Genomic DNA, 12,882 nt, shown 5'->3' with positions numbered 1-12,882 from the left:
TTTTAACATTTTGTTTAATTTAAAGTTGATCAGAAATGTCTTCTAAGTATGAAAGAGTTGCAGCAGAACATTTATTTATCTGATAATCCGTCCTTTTCTACACCTGGAGGGTTTAATAATATATAATAGTATATATAATTAGTATGCTAACAGTATAAAAACGTGTTTCTGTGCACAGTTTGTGCTCTTGGCTCGCTCGTTTCTTGCACAGGCTCATCCCGCACTGCTCGCCGGTGATGCCAGAGACGACAGAGGGAAGGAGACATTTCACCCGCATGACAAATCAAGTGACGACCGACGCAAAAGGTCGAACACTTGGAATTAAAGAGGTTTATTTCAAGCAGGAAATTATGACTGATGAGCGACGGCTGCTGGAAAACTTGGCTTAGTGTTGATTTTTAAATTCAATTACCTCGAGTGATTAGGGTTAGGGTTAGGGTTAGGGTTAGGGTAGAATCTAATTAGGGGATTAGATTCAGCAGAAAGAAGGTGGAAAGTGACGAGATGAATCCGAAGCAGCATGAACTGCAACGTTTGAGCGCTTAAGAATAAGAATTAAGAATAAGAATACTTTAAATGCAAACAATAATTGTTTGTTTTGCACGAGGCCTTGTGCAACACATGTATCTCTGTCTCCGGCAGTGCTGGCTGAAGACTGGCCTCGTGTTCACACTGAGGACGAGCTCTTCAGGAGTTTGTTCGGCCGCTACAGCAAGTGGACGCGTCCGGCGAGGCACATCACCGACGTGGTCATCGTCAAGTTCGGCCTCTCCATCGCACAGCTGATAGACGTGGTGGGAACACACACACACACACACACACACACACACACACACACACACACACACACACACACACACATGTAAGAGTCTAATGTCAATGTTTGGCTCCAAACAGGATGAGAAGAATCAGATGATGACGACCAACGTGTGGTTGAAACAGGTACGGGAGACGTGATCAGCTGAAGCTGGAAGCTTTTCAAACTTAAAGCGGTTGAAAGCAGAGTTTTGTCTTGAGACGTGTGTGTTTGTCGGCAGGAGTGGACCGACTACAAGCTGCAGTGGAGTCCGTCCGACTTCGACAACGTGACGTCCATCAGAGTCCCCTCGGAGCTCATCTGGGTGCCGGACATTGTGCTGTACAACAAGTACAAACACACACACACACTTCTACCATCAAGTTGTTCTCAGTCTTGTTTCTTGACCCCTGAAAAGCTTTTTATTGTCATTTTCCGGCTGACACACACACACACACACACACACACACACATCCAAGGACACTTAAACAGACACGACTTTGACTTCCTGTAGGCGGAGCTGGAAATGATCTGTAGTGATCAATTACCTGCTTGATCCAGGACAATGTCCTCCTCCGCTGAAGAGCTCGTACGGAGCCCAACAGCATTTCTGCACATCACTTTGTGATACATGCAAATGATCCTGTTGAATAAAACGACCCTGATTCTGTTGCATCTGTGCAGAGATCTTGCATCACACACTTTTAGTCAAAGTCTGGTTTCCTTTCCCCCCCCCCCCTCCCCCCCGAGGAAGAATGAATCCTTAAATTTGTCTGGATGGAGCCGAAACTTTCTCCTCCTTCAGCATTTGTGTAAATGAGTTTGCATCAGGAATACAGCGAATTAATATTCAGTGATCAATTATTAAACGTTGCCCGTGTGGAAGGGAACTGCTCCAGGTTGGAGTTTGAACCTTGGGAACCTTGCAGCAGATAAAACACTTTCCTTTCTTTTCTTCCCGTCTCAATGCGTTTGCTTCCTCTTCGTCTTTTTCCAGCTGCAGACGGAGAGTTCGCCGTGACCCACATGACCAAGGCCCATCTCTTCCACACGGGTCGAGTCCGCTGGGTGCCCCCGGCCATCTACAAGTCCTCCTGCTCCATCGACGTCACCTTCTTCCCCTTCGACCAGCAGAGCTGCAAGATGAAGTTCGGCTCCTGGACGTACGACCGCGCCAAGATCGACCTGGAGCCCTTTGAGAACGCGGTGGACCTGAAGGTTGTTGTGCCGTTCACACCCGGCTCCTTTAGTCAGGGGGAAACTAAATGCATGAATTAGCTTTTCCTCCTCTCGGAGCAACATGCTGCTGAGCAAGTACTTCACACTTTGGTCAGTTGGTGCACATAACTTTGGTGATACGGTAACTTTTCATCAGGTAGGAATCATCGTCTGTGGATCTTCTTTGCAGGATTACTGGGAGAGCGGAGAGTGGGCGATTGTCAACGCCGTGGGAACCTACAACACCAAGAAGTACGACTGCTGCCACGAGATCTACCCGGACATCACCTACTACTTTGTCATCCGCCGCCTCCCCTTGTTCTACACCATCAACCTGATCATCCCCTGCCTCCTCATCTCCTTCCTCACCGTCCTGGTCTTCTACCTGCCGTCGGACTGCGGCGAGAAGATCACGCTGTGCATCTCCGTGCTGCTGTCGCTCACCGTCTTCCTGCTGCTCATCACGGAGATCATCCCGTCCACGTCGCTGGTCATACCGCTGATCGGGGAGTATCTGCTCTTCACTATGATCTTCGTCACGCTGTCCATCGTCATCACCGTGTTTGTGCTGAACGTGCACCACCGCTCGCCGGCCACGCACACCATGCCTCGGTGGGTGAAGAGGCTCTTCCTGTCGGCGGTGCCACGCTGGCTGTGCATGAAGCGTCCGGCGCATGGCGTCAGGCCTGTGAGGTGAGAAAACAAGGAAAGCTGTGAAACACGAGACTTCTGGTCTTTGGTCAAAGCGTGGTCACGTGACACCGCCGCGTGTCGCACCTCAGAGAACGTTCCTGCTTTAAACCTGTGATCTGTTTCTTGGCCACTTGGGAGCAGCAGAAATCAAGCTGTGAGCAAACAGCTGCTTATTGAGTGTGTGTGTGTGTGTGTGTGTGTGTGTGTGTGTGTGTGTGTGTGTGTGTGTGTGTGTGTGTGTGTGTGTGTGTGTGCACCTGATGAATGTGAACCCAATGTGAGCTTTAAGTATATATGAAATATATATTATACACACACAAAGCAACATTTGTGAGTGTTCTTGTCGAATGAAACTCTTTGACATCTTGTTGTCCCCAAACTTTGTCTCCTCAGGCGGCGTCACCTGACTGCAGGCCCCGCCCACAGCTCCTCCACCTGGGCCACTCAGGAGTCTGACATCGATCTCCATGGTTACCAGGATGACGGTACCTTGGATACAGGAGATGAGATTCACTACTGCGATCTCCACGGCTACGCAAACACAGATCATTTGGGGAGGGGGAGGATGTCTCCTCAGTCTCTCGGATACCTCGTCCTCCCGCAGAGGCACGCCTCCCTCAGCTGGGACTGGGACACCGCTCCTCCCGTGCAGGATGGCTCGATGCCGTCCCCCGCTGACTCACTTCTGACTCCTGCCGTGGTAGCCGCCCTGGAGGGGGTGACCTACATCGCGGAGCATCTCAGAGCCGAAGACGCAGACTTCTCTGTAAGAGCTGGCGCACTGTTTATGCTGAAAGTAGAAAGAAAAGTTTCACACTGGTTTGGTTTCGCCCCCCCAGGCCTTCTTACAGATCAGAACAGTGAGGCACTGATTTGTTATATCACCTTATCACACATGTGACACGATAAGATGTTCATGTTCAACCAACGGGGTGAGGGAAAACAATCAGGAGACTTTCAGTCAATGAAAACCTCAAAACAAAAAGGAGTGAGCTGCAGCCAAGAAGTAGTTCCTTTTACAAGGATCTTTTCACCTGCGTAGGGATATTTAAATGTTTAATTACAGCGACCCTCGGGTGCTAAAGTAGATTGTAGCTCCATGAAGTATCCTGCACAGATTCATGTGTGTGCCACATTGTTGACAGGAAGTGATTGGTCTTTCCGTCCCTGCAGGTGAAGGAGGACTGGAAGTACGTGGCGATGGTTGTCGACCGGATCTTCCTCTGGATGTTCATCATCGTGTGTCTGCTGGGGACAGTGGGACTCTTCCTGCCTCCGTGGCTCTCTGGGATGTTTTAAATAAAACTAATAAAGTAGCATGTCTGTATGTAAAGAAATAAATCGTTTCTTCAGGAGGATGAGAAACCTTTGATTTACCTTTATTTTGAAATTTGAAAGTTGTTTCAGTACAAACTCTTCATAATGCAATAAAAGTAATAACTTCTGCTTTTATTAAAAGCAGTTTTTCTGTGACTGAACCTCTTATGATTTGCTGTGAAGTCTGAGAAGTATCAGTTTGTAAAGCTCGTCCGATCAGAGAGATAAAGGGTCCCTTCACGTACAACTATCAAGGCCCTGATTGTTGAAGTAGCTGTCAATCATAAAATACTTGGCCATTACATGATACATGTGTGCATTCATTTAAACTGCTAGAAAGAACTGGGGTTTGTTTATGAAACGGGAAGACGACCATGTTGCAAAGGGAGTAAACCAGGTGAACACACACCACAGGGCCCGGTTGATCTCATGCTTTCAAAACATTTACAGGAACGCTGTGATGAACGGTTTCCCGGCAGGAGGGTCATCCAGTATGGAAACTAGGCATTTATACCATTTTAATTCTGCTTTTTCACACTCATTTGCATCAACACTGGGATTATTGTGCTGTAAGTGCTCTGTCTAATCTTGTACTCACTTTTGTGTGTTTGTGTTGTGAAGCACTTTGGGCTGTGATTAGCTTCATCAAGTGTTCGCTGGTTCCAAACCACGAGGTGTTTTTGAGTTTATCGCATTCAAAACTAAATGAAATTGTGATTTTTAATTATATCATAATTTGAGATGAGGGCCCGCTGAGGACTGAGGACTGAGCCTCGTCCTCGTGCGTTAGACAAGTAAAAGATACGTTTGTGGAAACAAAGAAGCCTTTTAAGCCTCAATGATTATAAAGAAAAAACAACACAATACAGAGAACTGTATTAAAAGTTCACAAACGTAAATTCACAGGAAACGTTCTGCTCTGAATCGAAATCACTCGTTTCCCACAAACATCCTGCAGTTACGTTAACTGCAGTTTATCAGATGTTCACTCTTGTTATGTATTGAATGTAATATGACATATCCATAAAGTGTCATCAATGATAGAAGGAAAGGGAACTAAATGCATTTTGCAAGATGTTTTAGGAGCAAAAGTAGACAATATAACAAAGAGGGGCATTCAACATGTTACACACAAGTCCTATGTTTATCCAGTATGTTGCAATGTAAGGACTATTAGCACGCATCTACAGGAATACATACTGCTTCATTTACGACCCATTAAGACTCGTATGACAAGAAATGTACCGATTGTTCTGCGTGTCTGCAGGCGCGATGCAATGCATGACGAGTTCACAGAGTCTGAATGTCTCGTATAAAGCCTTGTATATTGGATTATTATAATTATTTATATTCATGCCGTCTGCATGACATGAATATAAAGAAATGCTTCATCGCTATTTAACATTTAAAGTACTCCTAATATCAACCTGTATAAAGACACCTGTCTCAACTCATCACCTGTATAAAGACACCTGTCCACAGAATCAATCAGAATCAGAAGCCAACCCCCCCCCCCTGCTCCAGAAGGTTCATGTAGAGGCCCGCCTGAAGCTTCCAATGAACATCTGAATGATGCGGAGAAGGCTTGGGAGAAGGGGATGTGGTCAGACGAGACCTTGAGATCTTTGGCATCAACTCGACACGCATGGTTTGGAGGAAGAGAAATGTCGACTATAACCCCAAGAACACCGACCCCACCGTCAAGCACGGAGGTGGAAACATTATGCTCTGGGGATGTTTCTGTGCTCAGGGGACAGGACGACTTCACCGCATGGAGGGGAGGGTGGACACGGCCAAGTACTGTAACATCTTGGCTGATGACCTCCTTCCAACATGGGTCGTGGATTTTCTTTTTGATATTCTGTCTCTCACTGTTAAAATACACCGACCATTAAACTTCTAGACTCGACTTTATTCTCAACATTTTGACATTTCTCATTATTTCGACTTTATTCAACATTTTTCTTATTATTTCAACATTTTTCTTATTTCAACATTTTTCTTATTTCAACATTTTTCTTATTATTTCAACTTTATTCAACATTATTCTTATTATTTCAACTTTATTCAACATTATTCTTATTATTTCAACTTTATTCAACATTATTCTTATTATTTCAACTTTATTCAACATTATTCTTATTATTTCAACTTTATTCAACATTTTTCTTATTATTTCAACTTTATTCTTATTATTTCAACTTTATTCAACATTATTCTTATTATTTCAACTTTATTCAACATTTTTCTTATTATTTCAACTTTATTCAACATTTTTCTTATTATTTCAACTTTATTCAACATTTTTCTCATTATTTCAACATTTTTCTTATTATTTCAACTTTATTCAACATTTTTCTTATTATTTCAACTTTATTCAACATTTTTCTTATTATTTCAACTTTATTCAACATTTTTCTTATTATTTCAACTTTATTCAACATTTTTCTTATTATTTCAACTTTATTCAACATTTTTCTTATTATTTCAACTTTATTCAACATTTTTCTTATTATTTCAACATTTTTCTTATTATTTCAACTTTATTCAACATTTTTCTCATTATTTCAACATTTTTCTTATTATTTCAACTTTATTCAACATTTTTCTTATTATTTCAACTTTATTCAACATTTTTCTTATTATTTCAACTTTATTCAACATTTTTCTTATTATTTCAACATTTTTCTTATTATTTCAACTTTATTCAACATTTTTCTTATTATTTCAACTTTATTCAACATTATTCTTATTATTTCAACTTTATTCAACATTTTTCTCATTATTTCAACATTTTTTCTTATTATTTCAACTTTATTCAACATTTTCTTATTATTTCAACTTTATTCAACATTATTCTTATTATTTCAACTTTATTCAACATTATTCTTATTATTTCAACTTTATTCAACATTTTTCTTATTATTTCAACTTTATTCAACATTTTTCTTATTATTTCAACATTTTTCTTATTATTTCAACTTTATTCAACATTTTTCTTATTATTTCAACTTTATTCAACATTATTCTTATTATTTCAACTTTATTCAACATTTTTCTTATTATTTCAACTTTATTCAACATTTTTCTTATTATTTCAACTTTATTCAACATTTTCTCATTATTTCAACTTTATTCAACATTATTCTTATTATTTCAACTTTATTCAACATTTTTCTTATTATTTCAACTTTATTCAACATTTTTCTTATTATTTCAACTTTATTCAACATTATTCTTATTATTTCAACTTTAATTCAAACATTTTTCTTATTATTTCAACTTATTCAACATTTTTTATTATTTCAACTTTATTCAATTTCTCATTATTTCAACTTATTATTTCAACTTTATTCAACATTTTTCTTATTATTTCAACTTTATTCAACATTTTTTCTTATTATTCAACTTTATTCAACATTATTCTCATTATTTCAACTTTATTCAACATTTTTTTATTATTTCAACTTTATTCAACATTTTTCTTATTATTTCAACTTTATTCAACATTTCTTATTATTCACTTTATTCAACTTTATTCTTTATCAATTTTTTATTATTATTTTCAATTTATTATCAACATTTTCTTATTATTTCAACTTTATTCAAACATTTTTCTTATTATTTCAACTTTATTCAACATTTTCTTATTATTTCAATTTATTCAACATATTTTCTTATTATTTCAACTTTATTCAACATTTTTCTTATTATTTCAACTTTATTCAACATTATTTCAACTTTATTCAACATTTTTCTCATTATTTCAACATTTTTCTTATTATTTCGACTTTATTCTCAACGTTTGGACTTTATTCTCACACATAACATATTGAAATTGAAAATATGGTAATATACATGTAAATACCAGGAGCTGAGATTGTGATCTCTTCAGATTTCACTCTTGTTCTCAAATCAAGTGATTATAACAAAGAATATAAAAAACAAAGTGTCACACAAACTGGCTCCATATTCTCTTTTATTCTAACACAGCGACACACACACACACACACACACACACACACACACACACACACACACACACACACACACACACACACACACACACACACACACACACACACACACACACACACACACACACACACACCACACACACACACACACACGTTGGTTAAACATATTAAAAATATAAAAATACACAAATGTAGATGTCTAATGGATATATAGCAACAGTTCAACATCAGCTCTGAAAGAACTTCACAAACTACTTCATCTAAACATCCAATAAATAGAGAATGATATAAACACATGCACATTCTTCCTGAAACGTTTCCTACTTGGTGTAAAGCATTTCTTTTCTCTTGGCGTACATGGAGCTGAGAGAAAACACGCTGTCGGTGAGGAAGGTGGGGAGAAAAGGGAAGAGCTGGAAGAAGAACTTATCCGTGGCTGACGCCAGCAGGTATCTGGATTTCGGCTGAGCGGACGTGACGGCGTGCAACATGGCGTCGATGACCATGTCGGCGTCCTTGAACCCGGACATGCACGTCGACATGAAGTACTCGTTGGCCAGCTCGATGTACTGTCGGTTGAAGATTTGCTTACGCTCGTCGTCTAATTTCTCCCAAATATCCAAACCCGTCTTCATCTTCAGGATGTTCGTGGCTTGGCCGAAGTTTCCCGGCTGGACGATGCTGACCTGGAGGCAAAGAGAAGAAAGAATGAGGCGATACGATATATAATATAGAGTATATACTCCCACAGGCATCATATCTCATTTACCTTCACACCAAAACTGGCCATTTCAACCCGAAGGCAGTCTGCGAACGCCTCCAGCCCCCTCTTGGACACGCTGTAAGCCCCCATGTTCAGGCAGTTGAAGAAGGCGAAGATGCTCGACATGTAAACCATCCGACCTGAAACATCAAACATCTTTAGTATATGATAAGCATGTGAGGTCACAGTGACAAGCAGCTGCTTACATTGCGCTAACCTTTAGCGGCACGAACCAAAGGAAGAAAGGCGGTGGACGTCCTGACGGAGCCGAACAGGTTGATGTTGATCACGTGCTGGAAGTCTTCCATGGAGCTCCACTCGATCTCGGCCCATTCTGAGATGCCAGCGTTGTTCACGACCGCCCAGAGTCCTGCCGGAGTAATCAAGTTATTCTCCAGATTGTGCATATGTTTTAACGACTTGGACGTGCAACCGCATCAGATGTTATCGTGTTGCTTCAGGACACAATTGCATGATGATAAACTTTAGAGATGAGGCATGAGAACAAAACCGCAATGCAGAGGAGGCACAATAAAACATCCTCATGGTCAATCTAAAGAGGCGATAAGGCATGTAAATAAACCCCACTACTGTTAGGATCTCCACAATAACATTTAGTATCTTATATTATTGACATTCATTTAATAAATTGTAGGAATCATTTCAGGTATAATAAAAATAAAGTGACTCATCATTCACTAAGTCATAATTAAAATAAGCACATAGTCTGTTGTGACTCACCTTTCACTGGCAGGTTCTCCTGGACCATCTTCTTCGCCTGCAGCACGTCTTCATCACTGGTGACGTCCAGCTTGAGGATCTTCAGATTACTGGAGCTCTGTCTGGCCAGACTCTGGGCACCGGCTCCCTCCGGACACAAACACCCAGCGAAGACCACAAACCCTTTGTGGTCCAAACAGCGAGCCAGCTGGTGTCCAAAGCCGCTGTCGCAGCCCGTGATCAGCACCGCGCTGCCGTAACCGTCCTGCACATGGCTGCTGCTGCGGCAGGTGGCGGGAAACCAGCTTGGCGACGAGGAAGAAGACGAAGGCGGAGATGGGGACGATGCCAATGATTTGGCCGATGAAGAAAATGGTGTTCATGTTGGTGAAGCGTCTTGAGAAGGTCTGAAATGTGTCTGACGGCGCTGCCTCCGCACATTATATCCCTGAGAGGCACCGCTAACGATTCGTTCAGGTTCTCATGTGACTTAGACACATTTCAGGAACCAATTTCTAAGAAAGACACTTTTATACCGATTACTAATCAATTATAAAGGATTAGACGTTATGAAGTAGCGAGTCTTTTTAGGACAGAACGATTGGCTACGTGTGGAAATACTGTGGCGAACACTTCTGATTGCTTTCATGCACTTTTGGTTGTTTTCATGGTTTGTCGGAGGCGTCCGAACTCTGATTACAGGAAATGTTGATGACAAGAGATACAAAGAAATTTCAGAGTTTGGGGAAAAGGCCCGTTTCCCAGTGAAGTGTGGAAAACCTCGCCTGGGTGACACACTTTAAGACTTGAATGAAGGACTTTTACTTGTTCCACCGCCCAGTTATTCAGCGTGCAACACGGAGCTGCACAACAAAAGCAAGTTGCCGTCCCTTTTTACTTAATCAATAACAAGCTTTGAGAAAAGAGAAACTTGAATCAGCTCATTGTGCCTGCAGCACATTTACCAGAAAACAAACAGAAGTAGCAGTCATGGTGCAATATATATGGCTATCCTCTTTAGAGCCCCTCTGACGGGGGCACACAGACACCGCCTGTCCCTGCTTTCTGGAGACTCCCTGTTATTTCTGATTAATAAAACTGAGCAGCTGTTTATTCCTGTAAATGAGGCGAGAAGGTGATTTCATCTCCTTCACCACATATCCTGTGATGCAGCTCAGTAGTAACTTTCTTTCCTTGACGCCGCCCCCCCCCCCTTGTTTTATTCATGAAATAGTGATGATCAGACTGTAGGAAAAAAAGGTTTAGGCCGACTAACTACTATTTTGATCCTTTCAACTAGTTTTATATTCAGACTTCTGTATAAAAGATCCAGTAAGTGTATTATTATTATTATAGCCTCTTTGTATTGAGCACACATGACAGGGTTGTCTGCAGGGGGTTAAGTGGGACTTGGCAGAGCATTTCAGATGGGGGTGCGAGGCTGGGGCCGCGATTTTAGGGTCTGATCAGAGTGAAATTGATCTTCCTTTTGTTTTTCTATGTAGTCTGGTTCAGTTCCACAGTGCACGAGTTAGAGCGGACCAAATAAATGTAATAATTTGCTGAGGGGCATGCACCAAGCACCAAGCGTTCGTCTCAAAACACTTGCATGCATGCGGGGGCCTCTTCCCCATGAGGAGGAAGGAGGTACTTCTGGCAACACACCAAACCAATGAATTTTATATTTATTTCAGCATCGGAGAGTTCTAATATACAGCAACATTCAAACCTTCACAGATGTTTCCATTATTGCAATATCAAATAAATGCTACACAGTATGTTTGATGAGTAAAACATGTAAATACAGAAATGAATGTGTTTGCCATCAGCAGCGAGTGCGACAGTGAGGTTCACGTTACAGTAAGAAGCAGTTCACTCAGGGATAAGTCACATGTGGTGGAGTGAAGCGCCCCCGTGTGGTACAGATCGCTCATTGCAAAGAAAAGAGGCAGTTTAATACTCAAGATGCAAAGAAATGTTCCCCTTTGTCCTCATGTAGAAATATATACGTTTAGCTGCTTCAGATTTGATTCACGCTCTAAAACTTCGGTCTTATTTCAAACTGCTGTCGAGATCAATCGAACGTTATCCTTTACGTAACGGAGCGACATGTTTCAGAGTGCTTTAAAGCTTTGTGAAGGGAAATGTGAAGAAACAAGGACGAGCCGTCCTGCTGCCACAAACACTCACGAGAGCACCAAATGTGGATTAATCCGCCGCAAAAAGTAGTCCCTAACAAATGCATCGCTTCCTCCCGTTTGAGTGACGTTAGTTTTAGAAAATGACTGACTTTAGTAGAATGCTTTCTAAGTTTACGGCTTGTTTTTGGTATTTTCATGAGATCTGTTGACAATAAAAACAGAACAACACAACCTTTATCCTTTGAATGCCATGTGTGTGTGTGTGTGTGTGTGTGTGTGTGTGTGTGTGTGTGTGTGTGTGTGTGTGTGTGTGTGTGTGTGTGTGTGTGTGTGTGTGTGTGTCCCACAGCAGAGACAGATACTGGCCGGCGTAAAAAAACTAATTTGTCCAAAAACTGTGTGGACAACGCATACCTGTTGTTTTATATTTATATTTAATTAGATTTAAACATGTGGGTTTTAATGATTCATCTCGATGATTGATTATATCTGTGCTTGATCGGGGGGGGGGGGGGGCAGTGCTGGTCTTTTTATAATAAGAAAGAAAAACCCTCTGCTACCAGGAGTTACCTTCATGTGTTCAGCGTGTTGTGCATAATGTGGCGTCTAACACAGTAAAAACAGTTATTACACTACGGTGGGGGGGGGGGGGAACTGCGTCTCTGTGCACCTTCACATAAACCGGCCGGACTGTTCCCAGTCCGATCTCGGCCTTTGGCAAAACACAGCAGCCACATAGTCCGATAATATTCCCGACGCAGAGCTCCCTGCGGTCCGATCAGGTCTCCACCTTCCCGAAGGTGCCGTCAGGCGGCCGGTAGTGTTTGGGGAAGGCCTTGAGCTGCAGCGAGTTAAACGCGTACTTACGGCATCCGACGTTCTTCACGGTGTTTTCTCGTCTGCAACCCTCGCTGAGGAGACAGAATGGGGGCATGAATGACGGCAAAATAATAGAAATGATGGTGTGAATGAAAATTATACTTCACAATCAACGGATGACTTCATTAAAGGAATACTTCTCCAGTTACTCATCGAGGCCGTGAAAAGAAACTACGTTTTCTTCAGGACTTTAAAGTAACACGGGGGGGGGGGGGGGTAACTGAGACACAAAGGATTATCTGGACGTGAAGTATTCCTTTAAGTAATCCATCAAATCAAATAAAACTAATTCATTCTCAGATTTTTTGCAGACAGAACTTCAAAATGAACATTGTGAAGAAAAAGAACACACACACACACACACACACACACACACAC

General features: G+C 41.5%; 3 protein-coding genes across 6 annotated transcripts in view; 1 reads left to right on the top strand and 2 right to left on the bottom strand.

The window, feature by feature from the left end:
• The first annotated feature begins 1,034 nt into the window (after window positions 1-1,034).
• On the top strand, window positions 1,035-4,065 carry LOC115016805 (neuronal acetylcholine receptor subunit alpha-4-like). Its single transcript, XM_029444847.1, has 5 exons — window positions 1,035-1,147; window positions 1,794-2,014; window positions 2,205-2,707; window positions 3,101-3,473; window positions 3,881-4,065. The coding sequence occupies exons 2-5, from the start codon at window positions 1,823-1,825 to the stop codon at window positions 4,004-4,006; spliced, it is 1,194 nt and encodes a 397-aa protein (XP_029300707.1). The 5' UTR covers window positions 1,035-1,147; window positions 1,794-1,822; the 3' UTR covers window positions 4,007-4,065.
• Window positions 4,066-7,763: 3,698 nt separating this feature from the next.
• LOC115021389 (retinol dehydrogenase 7) lies at window positions 7,764-10,727 on the bottom strand. The gene is given in 5 exon segments (XM_029451820.1): window positions 7,764-8,687; window positions 8,771-8,904; window positions 8,982-9,134; window positions 9,506-9,779; window positions 9,781-10,727. Coding segments are annotated over 5 exon segments (1,014 nt in total). The 5' UTR covers window positions 9,868-10,727; the 3' UTR covers window positions 7,764-8,321.
• A 425-nt stretch (window positions 10,728-11,152) lies between these two features.
• The window catches only part of LOC115021344 (type I inositol 3,4-bisphosphate 4-phosphatase-like), a 28,362-nt gene continuing 26,632 nt past the window's right edge, over window positions 11,153-12,882 (bottom strand). For all 4 annotated transcript variants that reach the window (XM_029451774.1, XM_029451793.1, XM_029451809.1 and 1 more), the window contains one exon: window positions 11,153-12,536. In XM_029451774.1, coding sequence (XP_029307634.1) covers window positions 12,404-12,536 — 133 coding nt within the window. In that variant the 3' untranslated portion in view covers window positions 11,153-12,403. The remainder of the gene's footprint in view (window positions 12,537-12,882) is intronic.

Source organism: Cottoperca gobio, chromosome 2, assembly GCF_900634415.1.
Source record: "Cottoperca gobio chromosome 2, fCotGob3.1, whole genome shotgun sequence".
NCBI lineage: Eukaryota > Metazoa > Chordata > Actinopteri > Perciformes > Bovichtidae > Cottoperca > Cottoperca gobio.
This window is presented reverse-complemented; position numbering and strand designations above follow the sequence as displayed.

What these genes read in the sequence shown, in the direction of transcription:
- LOC115016805 (XM_029444847.1), top strand. Translation starts at nt 1,823, where the DNA reads ATGACCAAGGCCCATCTCTTCCACACGGGTCGAGTCCGCTGGGTGCCC. An exon ending in AGAACGCGGTGGACCTGAAG is followed by an intron (nt 2,015 to 2,204) that starts GTTGTTGTGCCG and finishes TCTTCTTTGCAG; the next exon opens with GATTACTGGGAGAGCGGAGA. An exon ending in CATGGCGTCAGGCCTGTGAG is followed by an intron (nt 2,708 to 3,100) that starts GTGAGAAAACAA and finishes TTGTCTCCTCAG; the next exon opens with GCGGCGTCACCTGACTGCAG.